The 21,268-nt window shown below is 34.6% G+C and overlaps 1 protein-coding gene across 1 annotated transcript in view; it reads left to right on the top strand.

The window, feature by feature from the left end:
• Positions 1-225: 225 nt before the first annotated feature.
• Positions 226-21,268, top strand: part of LOC136024788 (chitin deacetylase 8-like) — a gene marked incomplete at its 5' end in the record, with an annotated part of 25,913 nt that continues 4,870 nt past the window's right edge. Inside the window, 4 exon segments of the mRNA XM_065700249.1 lie at positions 226-428; positions 5,361-5,656; positions 15,605-15,851; positions 19,799-19,981. Of these exon segments, the coding sequence (XP_065556321.1) occupies positions 226-428; positions 5,361-5,656; positions 15,605-15,851; positions 19,799-19,981 (929 nt within the window).

Raw genomic sequence — 21,268 nt, 5'->3', positions numbered from 1 at the left:
AGCTTTTTACGGTAAAGTTTGGCTCCTCCTCACAACTTTGCTTTATAAAACAATAAAAAAAACTTTTGCGTAAAGAGCGGGGCGTTGAGGAGGGGACAACTCTTTTCATACACGGAACAATTTCTGTTCGTTTTAAGTTTTAATGTCGCTCCTTACTTTCAGTTAAAAAAAAAGCTAGTTTTTTTATTATTTAATCTTAAGTAAAAAAAAAAACCCTCTTTTCAGACACCTCAAATGATACTGATAACCTTCGACGATGCAATAAATGAGTTGAACATCAAAAGCTATCGTAAAGTTTTTGCGAATCGAACAAATCCGAATGGCTGCCCTATTGGCGGCACATTCTTTGTTGCGCATGAATACACTAATTACCAAATGGTGCAGCAGCTTCATTCTGAAGGTCATGAAATTGGTGTGTATAGTGTAAGGTAAGTATCACGTTACAATTTTTTCTCCTAGTACTGATGAAATAATGGCCAATTGAAAAGCTCCTACATCTCATAGTAAGCATACTAGTAAATAACCTATAACAGTTGTCTCACTAAATTTGGTTGATTTCAAAATTTGTTTGCTTAGTTTAATGTATCATGGCTGCAAAAATTAAAACAAATACTAGAACAAGCTTTTTTGAGGGGTAGGGGATGGAATATTGCCAGATTTAATATTTTTTAAAACAATTAGATTAGTAAGTCTAGAAATTGAAAAATTAAGGTAATAAAACTAAAAAGGTAATAAATTTAAAAGATCATCTACTCGTTAAGTAGTATTTCTCCTAGAGTATCGACAAATTAATTACAAATTGGGTGGCTCCCGTTGGGTTACTAAGGTCTCTATAATAATGACCTAAGGTCTTTATAGTGGGAACGCCTCTATTTTGAAATTTCACCTGGTTTAACTCAACCAACTTCAACTGATGAAATAGTTTAAAACGCTTAAGCACCTCTCATTCGTTTCTAGCTAGTACTCGTATGCTCTATCTGTGTCTACCTTGTCAGTTTTCCATGTATACTTCTTTTGTTTTTTCTTGTACTTCTTGTACTTCCTTTTGTTTCTTTGTTTTTCATACTCTCCCTTAACATGAGAGAAGTGCAGAGGTTTTTCGGTAGTGGAAAATAAATACTTGGGCAATAAGCACATGGTATGCATTGATTACGGATATATATTAAAGTTGAAATATATAAATACATAAATTTTCTAGATATTTTGACTATTTTTGTAATTTTTTAAAGTCGAGCCAACTTCCAAAAAGCATTTGTCAATGCCAATACCTCTGCCACTCATTTTCAGTTGGTCATGGATAGGCTAATAACTTCACCCTAAGCGATTTTCAGATTTTTTCTACTCTATTCAAATCTCTTGTTTGGCCTATCATTGAATGGCTACACGACAATAAGACCTGACCTTCAAAATGACATTGATGCACTTGAGAAGATTAAGCAAGGATCAACAAAATGTGTACAAAAGCTAAGAGGCCCTTCCTAAGAGAATAAGTCAAAACTTAGGGAGGGAGGAATTGTGGACAGTAGCAGCCCCATCATATGTGGAATAATTTCTGTTTTTTTTTAGTCTTAATGCTGCTCCTTGCTTTCAGAAGAGAAGACTTGTTTTATTCATTTAATTTATGATCATTTTTCAAATCATGCTAGGAAATTGCCTACCCTCCCTCATCTGTGCACAGCTTCCCCTGAAAAATTCCCCCACGAAACTATTCTCCATGAAAAATCCCCCCACAGAGAATTCCCCTGGAAAAATTTCCAAATAAGAAATACTATATATGAACAATGGGCGAATTGCGTAAGTGACAGCCCCCTCCCTAGAACTTTTCATCCATGCTGGATCAAATGACTATCTACCATGAACTATTTGATTAATATATATATTCTTCTTCTTTTACCTCTTAATTAGCATATTTACGAAACTGGGCAGTTTTCCTTCTTAAACTCGTTCACAAGATCCTCAGGAGCTCATGGGTATCAAAATAAAAATACCCTCAAAATACCCCGTGAAAGCAGGTAGCAGCACTCTTCAAGAGTGTGGGCCGCATAATAAACTCTTAAACTATACCTAGGACCAGAGTAATCTGCATCCCAGGCTGATTTTTTAATTCATTTTCTGAGCAACATTTTACCATTTAGACAAATATAAATACTAATCTCCATTCCTGAACCACTTTGAAACTTTGAATTTTTCTCGGTTGATAATTCTTTCAAAATGGGTCTTAAACTTTCGGTTACTATGGAGTGTGGTTGCTTCTTTACAAGGCTGCAGCTGTTGTTGCATCAACCCCTGTTGTTGCAGCTGTTGTTGCAGGGGTTGATCAATCCCTTTGTTATAACTTAGTGTTTAGTTTAGCTTAAAATAGCTTAGAATAATATTCCACACCAAATGAATATTTAATTTTTAAATAAGAGTTCTGGTGAATAAAACAGTCTTTGATCTTCTAAGGGCGTGGGTATGAATTTTCTGGTCTTTATTATATTAATTTAGCATCTCGCAATATATACTGAGTATATTAAAATAAATTCAACATAAAACGTAGACATTCCAGTGCAGTAAACTATCTGTGGTAGATTGTTCAATGTATTGTTGGCTGCAAGAAGTGAAGCTTGAATGATTTTGGTTTTAAAATATATTGAGTGGGAACGTGATAATATTCCATAGCATCAATTTATTCATAATTAAATATTCCATGGACATTAGCTGAATGAGTGAGTTTCAACTGCCACTAGGATTACAAATAAGCAATATAATAAAGGCCTTGTATATTAGCTAGTTTATTTGTAGAGCCACGTGCATACCCAGAGGAAGGGGCGGGGGGGCTCAGCAGCTATAATTTCCTTAGTTTAATAAAAAGAAATATTTTCTCTTGTGGTTTTCCAATGCTGGGTGTCCCAGGTACCGTATCAGGATTGCAGTGAATCTACAATGGCTTCTAAAATAATAACAGGAATTTTAGTTAAATAAAGTAAGATGAAACTTTCCGAGTATATTATATCTTAAAAACCCTTTCAAAATGCACCATCAGCCTTTTCAGGCACTGAAGAAAAGAAAGAAAAATATAAAAAGGAGAAGGAGAGGAACCAAAAGAAAAAAGGAAAGCTAAAGAAATACTGAAAGTATTAAGTAACTAGGTTATCTCAGACCGGTCTTTTATCTTGGAATTATCCAAGACTTGCATGTCATTCCAAATCTGTTATAAATACGAATATTTGTAAATGGTTCTAAGGCTTCAATTTTTTACGTATTCAAGCTCAAACTATGTGAAAAGGAAGTAAAATGTAACTCTTTCGTACAAGCTCTTGAGTACCAAAGGTATTTAAAGGCTAGTCCCCAGAACTAGGAGCAGAGTTCATCGTAGCAAGTGACTTCCTGATGTTATAGTAAGAGCAATGTAGTGCCTAACAAAAGTAGCGCTTTCTTTAGGTAAGAGCATAAACTGAAGTTTCTAGTTAAAGAAAGAGTCACTGGTAAGAGCATAAACTGAAGTTTCTCTAGCAGAAAAAGTAGCACCATCTACCATTGAAAAAAATTTAAGCCTTAGAACCGCTTACAAATATTCATCTTTATAAACAAATTTGGAATGACACGAAAGTATCTAAGATAAAAGACTGGTCTAAGATAACCTAGTTATTATAATACTTTCAGTATTTTTTTCCTTTTCCTTTTTCCTCTCACAATTTTTATCAAGCAGGTCCTGATTGTCAGTTTCTGTTGTTGCTTCAAAACTCAAATATATTTTCCACCCTCTCGAACAGAAAAAGATGTTGTCAGTTGGTTCAATCCGTTTTCTTTTATTTTAGTTGGTTCAAAATATGTTTAGAAGTGTCTTTATTTCTAAGACGTGTCATATCCTGTTTACTCAGTACAGCAACAGTTAGAAATTAAAGCTAAAGATATCAGAATTTCCTTTACTGTGTCTAGGATGTCTAACAAAATCTTCCTTTCAAAAACGACTGCTTTTTAATAGCAGTCAAAAATCCCAAGCACATTTTTCAGTGTTTTTAATCCTCCATAAATCAAACATTCCTCTGAATCCTCTTCGGCCAGTTGGTCGATGCAAACTGCTAAAAAAAAGAAGGTTGCTTTCCTTTGGGTAGATGGGGTAAGGCATATAGAGACCATAATTCCGGTCAAACTAGATTCTAGTCAACGAATTGAAGCCAAAATATTCTATCCGACGAATTGTAGTCAACGAATTCTATCCAACGATTTGTATCCAACAAATTGTAGCCAACGAATTGTAGCCAGCGAATCCTAGCCAATGAATTGTAGCCAAGAAATTGTAGCCAACAAATTCCAGCCAAAGAATTTTAGCCAATGAATTCTAGCCAATCCTTGAAGTCTTTTGTCAATTTTGTTGGACTGAGTGGCTGCTAAAATGAGTAGTCTGAGTCAAATGCTGACCCATTTTGGACGATGAGTGTTTAAGAACTGACAAACATCTTTCAATGTTTTCCGCTTTCTCTTTTATACTTTTTAATTATGTTTTCATTTTACACTAGAAGATACGGAAATTAAACCTATTCAACTGTTGACTTACCTTAGAGTCGTAACTGATGTATCATTCAAAAGCACCAGAACACGCGTATTCGTTATTGCTGATGCCGTTAAAAAAGTTTGTTCTGTATATGGAACGCTTTTCCAGAGCAAGGCGAGACTCAAGTCCCTGATTGCAAAATGGCGTTTGTCTTACCAAGTTTTCTTTACATCCCTCAGTTTTGGACTGCTTCACTCAGAAAAAAAAGTAACAGCTGCTTACCATTTATTTCAAATATGGAAAGTATTTACTTTGACTGCCACCGCGGTCCAAAAACCTGTATTTGGTCAGTAGATTTGGACTAATAGACTGCTTTGCTAGCTTTTACTAGAAAAGTAAATTTCCAGGAAAAGTTTCTGACTCTATGTCACCCTTGACTGACACTCTAGAGACATATTTGACATTACATTGCATAGTCCAATTGAGTGAGAGGCAAATCTGGCATTAACCCCCAATTAGAATTGTATAAAAATGATGCTGGTTTATTTGTTAATAGATAAGTCTATCTATTATTCGTTCATGCGTCAATCATAGGGCAGAAGAACTAAGGTAGATAGTCATAGAACTAAGATGGTTATAGAACCTATAGTTTTCCAAGTGTTAAATGCCACGGATAAACGGTGGGAGTAAGAGACATATCTATAGTTTTTTATATAATTGTTATTTGTCCATGTTGAGTTAGCCCGTATCGTTGTCCATATTCGTGCTAAACCGTGCTCTATTGTTTTCTTTTTCTTTATTTTTCATACTCTGCAGCTCATATCTTGCACACTATTAGAAGATTGCTAAATCTAAATTATATGATATTATTTCCTCATTTTAGCCACAGTAGTAGGCTAGAAGATGCTGGCTACAACGAATGGGTAAATGAAGCAGTTGGAATGCGCGAAATGCTTCGTCGATGGGCTGATGTTGAAAAGGATGACATTCTTGGGATGAGAGCTCCTCACTTAAAGCCAGGAAGAAATGCCCAATATGAAGTGCTTACAGACTATGGTTTTGCTTGGGATTCAAGCTTAAGTACACCACCACTAAAAGTCCCAGTTTGGCCTTACACGTTAGATCATGCCATTCCACATGAATGTAGGTCTGGCACGTGTCCAACGAGAGCGTTCCCTGGTAATACTCAATTTTTTTATATGTATATATATACATATTTTTTTAGTTTGTAGACTATGCAGTACTCTCTCTCTCTCTCTCTCTCTCTCTCTCTCTCTCTCTCTCTCTCTCTCTCTCTCTCTCTCTCTCTCTCTCTCTCTCTCTCTCTCTCTCTCTCTCTCTCTCTCTCTCTCCAAGTGTGAGTACTGTTATTTAACTATGATTGATCATTTGTCTTTAAAAGTGTGTTTTTCATGCCACAGAACACAAATTTAAGTCTAAAATTCCTTATTGTGCAAAGTAATAATTTTTAACAAAAAATAAAAATAATAATAAAACAAAATTTCTTGCTCAAAAACTTTATCAATGGGCAAACTTAAAGGATCATCAAAAACGTTTCTTGAAGAAGATCTTTCTAAACCTCCCATTGAAATTTGTCTACCTCAGCATGACTGTGGTTATTAAGAAGGAAGTTGTTGACGCTTTTTCATCATCTCCGACTTAAATCCCTCATCAAAGTGAGTTCAATGGGTTGGCTTAATCCCTTGTCTCATATTCTTTTTGTTAAAATATAACTTAAAAGGTTTCCATTTTTATTTTAACGCTTCAATGTTTCTGGCTAACACAGATAGGCAGAATTGGACCTTTTTATATCAATATTTATATTGATATTTCTTTATATATTTCTTTATATATTTCTTTTCCTAAAGTACCAAGGACAGTTGAAGTATACTCTGACTGTTTGATTTGGTTAGCTGCCTTCATAATGATAATAAAAAATCATAATTAAAAATTAGGACAATCTGGAATTAAATCAAACAGTTCGTGGTAACGAACAGTAGTAAGGAGCGACCCGGCTCAATAGTAACCAAAACTCTAAAAAATTGAATTTTGATACCAATAGCTACATCAAAAGAATCGCATTTTAATGCTGACTTTTAATATATAAGTTTCATCAAGTTTAGTCTTACCATCAAAAGTTACGAGCCTGAGAAAATTTGCCTTATTTTAGAAAATAGGGGGAAACACTCCCTAACAGTCACAGAATCTTAACGAAAATCACACCATTAGATTCAGCATATCAGAGGACCCTGTTGTAAAAAGTTTTAAGCTCCTATCTACAAAAATGTGGAATTTTGTATTTTTTGCTAGAAGGCAGATCACGGATGCGTGTTTATTTGTTTGTTTGTTTTTTTTGTTTTTTTTTCCAGGGGTGATCGTATTGATCCAGTGGTCCTAGATTGTTAAGAGAGGGCTCATTCTCACAGAAATGAAAAGTTCTAGTGCCCTTTTTAAGTGACCAAAAAAGTTGTAGGGCACCTAGGCCCCCTCCCACGCTAATTATTTTTCCAAAGTCAACGGATCAAAATTATGAGATAGCCATTTTATTCAGCGTATTCAAAAAACCTTATAACTATGTCTTTGGGCACAACTTACTCCCCCACAGTCCCCGTGGGAGGGGCTATAAGTTACAAACTTTGACCAGTGCTTACATATAGTAATGGTTATTGGGAAATGTACAGACGTTTTCAGGGAATTTTTTCGTCGGAGAGAGGGTCTGAGAAGAGGGGGATATGTTGGGGAACTTTCCATTGAGGAATTTGTCATGGGGAAGAAAATTTCCGTGAAGAGAGCGCAGGATCTTCTAGCATTATTTAAAAAAAAAAATGAAAAAATAAATATGAAAAAGTTTTTTCAACTGGAAGTAAGGAGCAGCATTAAAACTTTAAACGAACAGAAAATATTATGCATATGATGGGCTCACTTCCTTCTAATACCTTGCTCTTTGCGCTAAAGTATTTTTAGTCATTTCAACTATTTATTCTACGGCTTTTGTGACTCAGGGGTCATTCTTAATGAATTGGGACATAATTTAAGCTTTAGTATAAAGAGCGAGGTACTGACGAGGGGGTGAACTCCCTCATACATGTAATAAAAACATGAGAATACAAAAATTCGTTACGTAAGCTAATTTATAAGTTATGTATATCTTCTACTAATAAAAACTTCGTAAAAAATTGAAAGTCCGAGTTGCCTTTTTAAGTAACCAAAAAATCTGAGGGCAACTAGGCCTCCTCCCCCGCTTCTTTTTTCTTAAAATCATTCGATCAGAACTATAAGAAAGCCATTTAGCCAAAAAAAAAAATACAAATTTCGTTTTAATTATTCCTCTGCGGAGAGCCAAAATCAACACATACATTGATTCAAAAACGTTTAGAAATTAAATAAAAATCAAGTTTTTTTAACTGAAAGTAAGGAGCAGCATTAAAAATTAAAACGAACAGAAATTACTTTGTATATGAAAGGGACTGCTTCCTCCTCAACGCCCCGCTCTTTACGCTAAAGTTTCTTACTGTTTTAAAAAGTAGAGTTAAGAGAAAGAGTCAAACTTTAGCGTAAAGAGCGGGGCGTTGAGGAGGAAGCAGCCCCTTTCATATACGAAAAAATTTCTGTTCGTTTTAAGTTTTAATGCTGCTCCTTACTTTTCGTTAAAAAAAACTTGTTTTTTTATTTAATTCTTAATAAAGAAGGACTCCATAAGCAGCTATGCATTTTTTGGTAAAAGTAGGCGCCAAATTTAAAAAAGAAACATGAGTGAAAAATTAGCAAAAATCAACTAAAAAACATGTGGCATCAAACAGCTTCAGATAGTGTATGAAGATACACTATCTTCATAGAGATACATATCTTCATAGGAAACATTTGTGTCTTTCCTATGAAGATATTGCTCTCTCTGGGGAATCAACAAATTGTTAATAATTGAATCTTTCGAACAGAAAGGCGTTTTCAAACTTCATTAATTATTTTTGCTTATTCGTTCTAACACTTGAGCATGACAACACTGACGAAACTGTAATAACACCCAAAAAGATTCGTAAGTTTGAAAGAACCAAAGAATAACATTAGAAAATTGTAGCTTTCAAACCGTAAACGGAGCAAAGCCTGTTTTATTTTGACGTCCTTAGCACTTTAAACAAAGGAAAATGTTTTTACAACCTACAATTTCTTAGAAACATTAAAACTAGCCAATGATTGTTATTTAGTTTTCCCACTCTTTCATCAAAGTTTTATTGCGTGACACGATCTCTTTTGAATGCATACATACATTTCAAACCCGTCTTTTTGTTTCCTACCGATCCTCCAATCTCTAAAAACATCTCTCTTCGGGGTATGACCAGACGGGCTTATTCCCCGCAGTCCAAATATCCAACTAGCAGTTAGTCTACAAAAGGCTATATCCAGGAAGGTGGATATCCTGGGTTTAAACCTCCCCCCGAAATTTCTGCCATATTTGTAAAAAAATAAATATAGGCAAATTTTGATTTTTCCTAGAAAACATTCTATCTCCCCCCCCCCCGAATAAAAGAATAAAAGTTATTTGCTCTTTAACATTCCTACCATCCATTCTACCCTCTTGGCCAAATAAAAAAAAAACTGATTAGTGGCGTCACGGCATGGCGGTGGTCTTTGCCGAAGCATGTTTTGATTTTCATTTATTCCCTGGCTGCAAATTTTCATAGTTTCCTTTCATTTTTTTTCTAAATTAAATAAAAAAACAAGTTTTTTAAACTGAAAATTAGGAGCGACATTAAAACTTAAAACGAACAGAAATTATTCCGTATACGAAAGGGGTTATTCCCTCCTCAGTGCCCTGCTCTTTACGCTAAAGTTTGACTCTTTCTCAAAACTCTACTTTTTAAAACAATAAAAACTTTAGCGTAAAGGGTAAGGCGTCGAGGAGGGGACAACCCCTTTCATATACGGATTAATTTCTGTTCGTTTTAGTTCTATTGTCGCTCCTTACTTTCAGTTGAAAAAACTTGTTTCTTTTTATTTAATTTCTGAACGTTTTTCATGAATGCATGCTTTGACTTTGGCTCACCGTAATTTTTTGGCTAAATGGCTTTCATAGTTTTGATCGGATTATTCTGATAAAAAAGGGGTGGAGGAGGAGGCCTAGTTGCCCTCTAATTACTTAAAAAGGCAACTAAAACTTTTTATTTTTTACGAACGTTTTTATTAGCAACAAATATACGTAAGTTACGTAGCGAACTTCTATATTTTTATATTTTTATTACGTATATGAGGGGGTTCGCCAACTCGTCAATACTACGCTCTTTACACTAAAGGTTGAATTTTGTCCAAATTCTTTAAGAATGACCCCTGAATCTCAAAGGCCGTAGAATAAATAACTGACATTACTAAAAATACATTAGTGTAAAGAGCGAGGTGCTGAGGAGGAGACGAACCTCCTTATATACGTAATAATTTCTGTTCGTTTTAAATTTTAATGCTGCTCCTTACTTCCAGTTGAAAAGAACCTTTTTTTTTATTTATTTTGTCTTTTTTGTTTAAATAATGCTAGAAAATCCTGCGCCCCTTCATGAACATTCTCTTCCCTCATGATAAATTCCCCCATGGAAAGATCCCCCCACGTAACTTTTGATGGGTTGCTCCTCCAGCTCATAACTTTTGTTGGGTAAGACTAAACTTGATGAAACTTATATATTTAAAATCAGGATTAAAATGTGATTCTTTTAATGTAACCATTGGTACTAAAATTAGGTTTTTTAAGAGTTTCGGTTACTATTGAGTCGGGTCGTTCCTTACTACAATTCGTTACCACGAACTGTTTGATTTTTTTTCCTACTTGGTTTTTTCCTGTAGCTCAAATCTTTGGACTATTTATAATTGTATTTATACAGCAACAGTTAAAACAATTGCAATGTTAGTTACCATAGCTGTACTAATTTGCCATTAAAATGCTATAGTGGTTCTCTCTTTACAAGAGGTTCGTCTTTACAAGATGTCTTCTTATTTTCAGTATTTTATCCGAGCTATTCAAATTCCTTCCACGTGCTTTTAAGCAATAGAAAAAATACATAGTAGCTAGGTAAAGGAAAATTGTTCTATCAAAAAAATCGAATTTGTATTGCTGTTTCTTGAGCCAATCGAAATTTCGTTTAATTTAAATTTATTTAAAATTGAAATCGGTGCGGAAATGAAGCCCATGTCCAAAGTCTCAACTGACTTACTCTTACAAAAGACATTCTGGTCTGTTTGATCGGGATATTTTGGAGTTCTCAGTGATCCTGGAGACGACTTTAAAAAGGGCAATCGTTCAGATTCGTAAATATAATAGTGAAGTCGTACAGAAAGGAGAGCGATTTAAGTTTTTCTATTTTATTTTTGTAGTTGTTATTTTTAGGGGGGAGAGATGACCAGCACTTACGTTATTGTATTTTGGTGTGTATTATAGAATACTGTATTGTATGGCCGCGTTTGGATTTGAATGAAATTAACGAATTCATTTTTATATCGTAATAGTTTCTGTATTCTATGACATCTGAATTAAGTTTGAATTAAAAAGTAGTTACCATTTACGTAAAACTGAGGTCCTTGCAGATCTGAGACTAGAGCTTGAAGTCCCAACAAATTCACTCTTTAAAAAGACAGTTTCGCCAGTGAATTCTTTGTTAATTAGTTTTCTCATTCATAAAAATTCGTAGGCTATAAATAGAACATGCGATCTGGTGCTTGGTATTATATCCTACTTTTCTTTCTAAGTTAATTCAAGTTCTTTGTCGAAAATAAAACCAGATAGAAAACTAAAATAAAATTAATCCGATGATACTACAGTGTAAAGAAAAATAATAATCAAGCGATAAAAATTCTATTCAAGTTGGCTAGAATCATGCATGCTGTTTATGTAGCTCTGCAAACTAGATGTCGATCGTGTAGCATTTCACTTTCAAGTAGCTAGTGCTAACGAACTGTAGTAAGGAGCGACCCTGCTCAATATTAACCGAAACTTTAAAAAATAGAATTTTTGTACCAATAGTTACATTAAAAGAATTGTATTTTTATGCTGATTTTAAATATATAAGTTTCAAAAAGTTTAATCCTACCCATAATAAGTTACGATCCAGAGAAAATTTGCCTTGTTTTAGAAAATAGGGGGAAACATCCCCTAAAAGTCATTGAATCTTAACTGCCACTAATCACACCATCAGATTCAGCGTATCTTCAGTTGGAAAATTCTTTTCAGTTGGCTAGAATCATGCATGCTGTTTATGTAGTTCTGCAAACTAAATGTCGATCGTCTAGCAATTCGCTTTCAAGCAGTTCGTGCAAACAAACTATAGTAAGGAGCGACCCTGCTCAATATTAACCAAAACTCTAAAAAATAAAATTTTTGATACCAATAGTTACGTTAAAAGAATTGCGTTTTTATGCTAATTTTAAATATATAAGTTTCGCAAAGTTTGATCTTACCCATCAAAAGTTACAAGCCCACGAAAATTTGCCTTATTTTAGAAAATAGGGGGGAACATCCCTTAAAAGTCATAGAATCTTAACTGCCACTAATCCCACCATCAGATACAGTGTATCAAAGAACCCTACTGTAGAAGTTTCAAGCTCCTATCTACAAAAATATGGAATTTTGTATTTTTTGGCACAAGACAGATCACGGAAGCGTGTTTATTTGTTTTTTGGTTTTTTTTTTTCGTTTTTTTCCAGGGATGATCGTACCGACTGAGTGGTCCTAAAATGTCACGAGAGGCCTCATTCTAATGAAAATTAAAAGTTGTAGTGCCCTTTTTAAGTGACCTAAAAAATTGAAAGGTACCTGGGCCACCTCCACGCTCATTTTTTCCCCAAAGTCAGAAGGTAAAATATTTTGTTTGGCATAGTCGAAACACCTAATAACTATGTCTTTGGGGACGACTTAATCCCCCACAGTCCCCGAGGGAGGGGCTGCTAGTTACAAACTTTGACCATTGTTTACACATAATAATGGTTATTGGGAAGTGTACGGATATTTTCAGGGGAACTTTTTCACTTTGGTGGGGTAGTCGAGGGGAAGGGGTTACATGGGAGGATCTTTTTATGGAGGAATTTATCATGAGGGAAGAGAATTTCCATGAAGGAGGTGCAGGATTTTCTCGCATTACTTAAAAAAAAACATGAGAAGAAAGAAAAATTGTCAATTGGAAGTAAGGAGCAGCATTAAAACTTAAAACAAACAGAAATTATTACGTATATAAGGGGGTTCGTCTCCTCCTCAATATCTCGCTCTCTACGCTAAAGTGTTTTTAGTAACTTCAACTATTTATTCTACGGCCTTTGTGACTCAGGGGTCATTCTTAAAAAATTGGGCCACAATTTAAGCTTTACTGTAAAGAGCGAAGTATTGAAGAGGGGGTGAATCCCCTCATATACGTAATAGAAATATTTAAATATAGAAGTTCGTTACGGAAATTAATTCATAACACACGTACATTTATTACTAATAAAAACGTTCGTAAAAAAACAAAAATTTCTAGTTGCCTTTTTAAGTAACCAAAAACTGGAGGGCAACTAGGCCTCCTTCCCCACCTTTTTTTTATCAAAATCATCCGATCAAAACTATGAAGAAGCCATTTAGCCAGAAAAAAATAATATGCAAATTTCGCTTTAATTATTCATGTGCGGTGAGCCAGAATAAAAGCATGCATTAATTCAAAAACGTTCAGAAATCAAATAAAAAAACAATTTTTTTTAACTGCAAGTAAGGAGGGACATTAAAACTTAAAAAAAAATCCGTATACGAAAGGGGTTGTCCCCTCCTCAACAACTCGCTCTTTGCGATAAAGTTTTTCATTGTTTTAAAAAGTAGAGTTGTGAGAAAGAGTCAAACTTTATCGTAAAGAGCGAAGCGTTGAGGAGGGGACAACCCCTTTCATATTCGGAATAATTTCTGTTCATTTTGAGTTTTAATGTCGCTCCTTACTTGTAGTTAAAAAAAACTTGTTTTTTATTTAATTTATTAACAGCACCATCCTAAAGCTATCGAAAGTTAAAAAAAAATAGCAATCGTAAAAAAAAAATAATCAAGCAGTAAAAATTCTTTTAAGTTGGCTAGAATCATGCATGCTGTTTAAGTAGCTTTGCAAACTAAACGTCGATCGTGTAGCAGTTCGCTTTTATTAACAGCGCCATCTTAACGTTATCGAAAGTTAAAAACACAACAATCGTAATAAAATAATCAAAAGGTTTTTTTTCAATTAAGCAGAATCAAAAGTGCTCTCCCATTTTTGAGTGGTGTGGTCGAGAAGGCTTTGCAGCATGCCACCTTTTATTTATGGACTTACGAAAAAAAAATCAACTGTAAATAAAGGGCAACATTAAAACGAACAGAAACTATTCTGTATATAGTGGGGGGGGGAGTTGTGCCATCTCATGAGTCCCGCGTTCTTTGAGCTAAATTTTTGTTTCTATTTTCAAATACTTCTTATTCCAATTTAGTCACTATTGTGTTTTAGAATTGAGACAGAAAGTCAAATTTAAGAGTAAAGGGTGGGAGGTTGAAAATAGTGCAGCCCCCTATATACAAAGTTCTGCCAGTTAGTTTTAAGTTTTAAAGTTGTCATTAAAAAAAAATTCTTATTTAATTTCTATTTCTTTGTTCCTTAATGACTTCCAATATTTCGTTTATTTTTTCTTTCTGGTTTTTGCTAAGCCCCCTCTCCACAAAACAGAATTTTGCATATATCTCTAGACTTCTACGATAGCAAAGTTTCGAGAAAATAATTTATCAGAACGTAGAAAATTCTTGAAACTTCTTTGAAAACCCGTTTACACTAATAGGCCTGAATAAATGACACTCGACCTCAGCTTTATTCAAAACAGTCAATTGACATGGACAACATAAGCAAAAGATAAAGAATATGACATCGGACTTACAGTCCTTAATGGCGCTACTGATCTCCGTTTCATGTCCCTTCAGCCAGGAAGAGCAATGGGGGGGCTGGGTGCCAGCCATCCATATTTTCACACACCCTTCCTGTTTATCTTCCCCAAATTTCTCCAGGTACCCATTTACAGCTGGGTCAACTCTGGCTGAGCTCAAACATATACGCCACTGACCCCCAATCCAAAACAAATAGTCAGCGACACCAGGACTCGAACCTCTGTCCTCAAGAAAAAAAAGTCAAGTCTAGCGGGTAAAAAAGGTGTAAAAAATAGCGCTATTAAAAGAAACCTATAGAATTAAAGTGAGTGTCAGTATAAGACAGAAATCTCTTTTTATCTTTGGTTAAACGTTATTTCAGAAGCCAAAGCCAATGGGATACTATGTAGTAGTACTACTATATATTACTATCATGAAAAGAGAAATCACCAATGCAACAGCACAAACACACACACACAAAAAAAAAAGAAAAAAAAAAAAAAAAAAAAAAAAAAAAAAAAGAGAGACAGAAGGAGAAAAGGAAGACTGTTTTCCTAAATTAGTGATTAATATAGACCAGCACTTGAATGAGGCCTTAACCCTACTCATCCATACAATCACATAGGTCAAACAGCATAGCCATACATAATCAACCATAAAGAATAATCCATGGACAGGCAGTCATGTCGTCAATAAGTATAAGTCGTCATTTACCAAACAATAGAAAAAATAATAAAGACAAATAATTCAGAGGCAACAACCCAACACTAGGGCTCATCAGGAGAATACACTGGCCTATAGGGTTTCGCCACTTTAAATTCTCTACCCAGCCAAGTGTTGTGGCTACCACAGAATATCCATGGCATCCCCGTGTCAGGTATCACCCCCGAAATACATGCCTATGAAAGAAAAAAAAAAACAACAGCAAATGTAAAACAACCAAGTAACACCAAAACAAACTTAACCTGTTAATATATCCCTGTAAGCTTATTAAAGCTTTCAATTTTGTATATATATATATATATATATATATATATATATATATATATATATATATATATATATATATATATATATATATATATATATACATATATATATATATACATGTCTTTGAAATTTATCTATCTTTGATATAGTGTGTCAAGTGTAATGGTTCTCCCAACATATTAACTTCAGGAGATCTTGTTTTTACATGGTATATTATATGCTGTATAGTGTATTTATTATTTAATAAATAAATGAATGAATTTCAGGAGTCTGGGAAATTCCGTTGAACTCGCACTACGTAGAAAACTTCGATGGAGGATATTGTCCTTATTTGGATCAATGCGTACTGCACAACATGGATGCAGATGAGGTATTTGATTGGCTTCAAGAAGACTTTGCTCGATATTATGATGGCAACCGTGCCCCATACGTTATGGCTTTCCATACGTCCTGGTTTCAGCAAAAACGCTTAGAACAGGGCTTGACTAAGTTTCTTGACTGGGCAACAAGACAGTAAGTTATTATTTGGGGCTCATTGTGGGCAAACTTTGTAGTTACCAATTTTTCTTGAATAGAGGTTAGCCAAACTTAAAAAGAGATGTTATTATTATATACTTCCAGGGTGGGAATTGTTTTTAATTTCATAGGTGTATTTTCGTAGCATATTTTAGCAAGCCAATGACATTATTCTTATTTCTAGAGAGAAAAATAGCCCTGTCTTTTAAATACCGGGTCAACTAATAGTGAGCAATCAATCCATACGGACAAAGAAAGCGAGTTTCTGGAAAAATATAAAGCTCCTAATCGCCCCTTTTAAAGCCCTAATTGACTACTAAGAGAAATGCTAAAACAGTAAAATGAACGAGTTTTGTCATTCATGACATTTCTTACGTTTAAACTCTCTATATCTCTGTAGCTGACGGCAAATTTGTTTAGGGGAAAAGTATCGAGCGACGTCGCTATGTGAAGGCTGTCTGGTAGGTCTGATTGAAAATTCAAAAAAACAAATCCTTTGAATAGGTAAAAAAAAGGTAAAGGATACGGCATTAGACTTTACAGTCCGTACCGGCGGTGCTGATCTCCGTTTCTTGGCCCTTCAGCCAGGAAGTGCAATGGGGGGTTGGGGGCCAGCCATCCTGTGCTTTCACACACCCTTCCTGTTTACCTTCCCCAGATTTCTCCAGGTACCCATTTAGAGCTGGGTCGACTCTGGCTAAGCTTACAGAGTCACGCCACTGACCCCCGTCCCAAACTGAAGAATTGGGTACACTGGGATTCAAATCCGAAAGGATTTGAATAGGCTTACTTATCCATAAAAAGTACCAGTAGTGGATTTTAGTAATAGATTTAACTAAAATTGGGCAATTAGCTTTCCTGTACACGTGCTATATTCCGACAAGAAAAAGAGTAAAGCTGGTCTAAAGTACCAAGAGATTATAAAATAAGAATATTTTTGCACCCCTTGAACGCAGTGCAATAAGATTTTTTCTCTCACTTTTATTAGGTAATTAGCTTTCCTTTGCACCTCCTATATTGCGACAAGAAAAAGTTTAAGGCTCATTTAAAGTACCAAGAGATATCAAAATAAAAACATTTTTGCAGAAGAGCAGTTATCTTTCCTCTACACGTGCTTTACGCGACGAGAAAAAGGGTGAAGCTGATTTAAATTACCAAAAGGTATCAAAATAAAAACATTTGTGCACCCTCTGAACGGGGTGCATTAAGAATTTTCTTTCGCTTTCACCGGGTAATTATCTTTCCTCTAGACGTGCTACATTACGATAAAAAAAGAGTAAAGCTTATTGAAAGTACCAAAGGATATTAAATTAAAAACATTTTTGCACCCCCTGAACAAGGTGTAACAAGAATTTTCTCTCCCTTTAATTGGGTAATTAGCTTTCCTTTGCACCTACTTTCTTGCGACTAGAAAAAGTGTAAAGATGAGTTAAAGTACCAAGAGATATCAAAATAAAAACATTTTTGCAACCCCAGAGCTCAGTACAAAAAGAATCTTCTCTCGCTTTTATTGGGTAATTAGCGTTCCCCTACACGTTTTATATTGCGACAAGGAAAAGAGTAAAGCTGATTTGAAGTACTAAGAGACACCAAAATAAAAAAAAAATTGCAACCCCTGAACGCGGTGCAATAAGAATTTTCTCTTACTTTTATTGGGTAATTAGTTTTCCTCTAAACGTGTTATATTTCGACAAGAAAAAGAGTAAATCTGATTTAAAGTACCAAATGATATCGAAACAAAACAATTTTCATATCCCCTGAACGGGGTGCAATAACAATTTTCAATCGCTTTCATTGGGTAATTAGCTTTCTTATACACATGCTACATTGCGAAAAGAAAAAGAGTAAAGTTGATTTAAGGAACTAAGAGATATCAAAATTAAAATATTTTTGCACCCCCCGAACGACGTGGAATATGAATTTTCTCTCTCTTCTTTGGGTTAATTAGCTTTCCTCTATACATGCTATATTACGACAAGAAAAAGAGTAAAGCTGGGTTAAAGTACCAAGAGATATCAAAATAAAAACATTTTTGCACCCCCTGAACGCGGTGCCATAATATTTTTCTCTCGCTTTTATTGGGTAATTACCTTTTCTCTATGTTTGCTAGATTACAAGAAAAAAAAGAGTAAGGCTAATTTAGAGCACCTAGAGACACCAAAATAAAAACATTTTTGCACCTTCTGAATGCGGTGCAATAAGTTTTCTCTCAATTTCATTGGATAGCTAGCTTTCCTCTACCCGTGCTATATTGTGACAAGAAAAACAGTAAAGCTGATTTGAAGTACCAAGATATATCAAAATAAAAACATTTTTGCACCCCCTGAACGCCGTGCAATAAGAATTTTCCATCGCTTTTGTTGGGTTAAATAGCTTTCCTCTACACGTGCTATATTGAGACAAACAAAAAAGGATAAAGCTGATTTAAAGTACCAAAAGATATAAAAATAAGACATTTTTACACCTCCTGAACGCGGTTCATAAAGAGTTTTCTCTCACTTTCATTGGGTGATTAACTTTTCTTACTATACGTGATATATTGCGACAAGAAAAAGAGTAAAGCTGGTTAAAGTACCAAAAGTTAAAATAAAAACATTTTTGCACCCCCTGAACCTTAGGTGGATCAGTACTTGCAAAGAGTAATTTTCTTTTTCCTTTTGGTCACAGAACTATTTGAAATTGCTGATACCTAATGTTAATTCTACCTTAAGGACTAAATACCTTTAGATTTAGGAGTGGGAACATTTTCCATCCACTTTCTCTTATCAGGCATTGTCAAAATGATTATCTATAGCTGGCTCACAGTTAGTGAGTTTGATTTAGATTTTAGGTTTAGTCTTCCCTACTCTGTCTCAAAATTATAACGGCTCTAGAGAAGTACCACTCGTGTGTCAGTGTTGCCACGTTGAACCGCGGAAATAAATAAGCAAAACTAACTACTAAATTTGACATTGCTTTTTGTACATAAAATTCAAATATTAATAACATGTTGATTCCCAAAAACAGCTGATCCCCAAATATGTTTTAGTATTAGGGAATAAATATTGAAGAGGGTGGATGGGAATTTATTTGCTTGTTGTATATTGTTTGTCGTGTGTGTTCTTTCTGTATTGTGAATTGTTAAAAAAATAAATAAATAATAATAAAATACAGAGAGAAAAGAGTTTCTGAAGTTTGTTTCAGATTACACCATCAAGAAACAAAGAGAAAACTGTGGAACAAGGAAGATCGTCTCAACAGAAGCTGGTTTCTAGAGGAGACGTTAATAATCAACAACAACAACCCAAAAACAGCTGAAAGCTATACCTTCTTAAGTTCTTTCATGCCCAATTTTTCCCCTGATGTTTCAACCATGTATATTTTTACCACGTTTTACTTAACTTGCTTCCTCTGTCAGTCTGTTGGTCGACAAAATTTGAGATGCTTATTTCCATCGCTTCAACTGATCCGATTTGGCTCAAAATTTGTATACGGCTTTCCTTTACCTAACATTTTAATATCCTAATATATTTGAATCTCAAAAATACTTAATTATCCAATTTAGAACTAATTGGGCACAAAAAATTTTGAAGTATGCATATCAAAAGTATTGTTTAAAAAAGAAAAATTTATTTTCCCCTTTTTTGTCCATTTGTAAAAAGTGGTATTGTAAAGTTTTTTTTCGAAGTACTCATTCAAATTGACGCCAGTTGCTACCAAAAGCTGCATAACTGCAGCTTTGGTGGACTGCAGCCCAAACTGCATTGGTGGACTGCATAATTGCAGCTCAGTGAAAAAGGTCTTTTTCGCCGAATAATTTAGTTCAAAGTTTTGCCTAATTTTCCAAGACATGGTTGCGTAAGTTCCCACATAGTAATTTCAAGGAATCAGATTCCGTTTTAACTGTCCTTGGTACTTTAACATTTAACAGTGACATCTAAGAAGGTTATTAATTTCAATTGCAGGGACGACATCTGGTTTGTGACAACTACGCAATCCCTACTATGGCTAACAGAACCAACTCCAATAAATAACCTTGGCAGTTTCCAGGCTTGGGACTGTACAAAGAGAGATCTTCCAAGTAAACCGTGCAATCTTCCTAAATCATGTGGTTTACCATTCAAAAATGGGAAGATATCAGACACTAGGTAATTTACTTTATCCTGTTGGACATTATGATATCTGTTTGTTTTCAAAAAGAGCACCCTTCATAATAAAAACAGACTTGATAATAAAAACAATTAGGAAGTTAATTTAAATGGCTCCATTTTGATAATCGAGCCGCGCTTTTTCAAACACTTTATGACATATTTCTCTCTTTTTGACATACATCCTAAATTAGGCATACTAAATCGAATGCTCCATTTCAGCTTGCAGTGCCTTATATGCTTTATAACAGAGGGGTCATATTTAGAAGAAGAGAGGGAGGGGCAATTTCTTTATTATTAGTCAAGACAGTGACCATCTCCGAATGAGCCATAACAGAAACGGATCGTGACTTGCCATAAAGATAAAAGTTGCAGTCCTTATAACTAAATATTAACCAACTCAAACACATGAAATTTGTGAATACTTCTCAAGTTTTGGCGTTGGTGAACAAATTCATCAAAATAAAGAAATAAAAAATCAGGAAATTTTAATGAAAATTTTATCCAACCAAAATTTGAGAGGGGACTAGATGATACACAGGTGACCCCTTTCTACTTTCCCATCAGAATCAGTCTTGCTGAGAACAGCCATTGATGATTTACATTTTGATGAATATTCTTCAACTAGAAAATGGTTCAGGAAACAAACATTACGTACAAGATCCTAGACCAGGAATGCATTATCCAAAAATTCAACTTCCCAAAAATCTAGTCTGTGAAAACTGTGTCCTTCAATGGCACAATTGAGTACAACAGTAGTCGCGAGTAGTAGTTTTAGTAACAAGTAGTAGTACCATTCGCAGTCACAGCACCAATAGCACTAGCATTAACAGCAGCAGTAGTAGCAGTGATAATAGTAGCAGTAGTAGCAGTAGTAAGAGTAGTAGTAGTGGTAGCAGTAGTAAAAGCAGCCTTGAAAGTTTCAACTTGAAAAGGATGCCAGAGTTTAATTTTTTTTACTGTTCTATTTAGGCTATAGCCTTTGTACGATCAGCGGGCCTCTCAATGTACAAGAAATACGCAATTGTTCCATTACCTACCTTCTATTCTACCTTCTACCATTACCTAAATTCTCTCATCATTCCCAACGGATTAGATTGGATAAGCCATCCCATTACATCACCATCATGACAAGTAAAAAAAAATTGTATTATAAGCTCTAAAATAGCAATGAAGACTACACTACCTTTGATATCAAACAAACACAAAGTAGAAACAATGGTTTTTTTTTTTTTTTTTTTTTTTTTTTTTTTTTTTTTTTTTTTTTTTTTTTTTTTTTTTTTTTTA

Source organism: Artemia franciscana, chromosome 3 (genome assembly GCF_032884065.1).
Source record: "Artemia franciscana chromosome 3, ASM3288406v1, whole genome shotgun sequence".
NCBI lineage: Eukaryota > Metazoa > Arthropoda > Branchiopoda > Anostraca > Artemiidae > Artemia > Artemia franciscana.
Note: the sequence above shows the minus strand (reverse complement) of the source record. Positions and strands in the feature narration are given on the sequence as shown.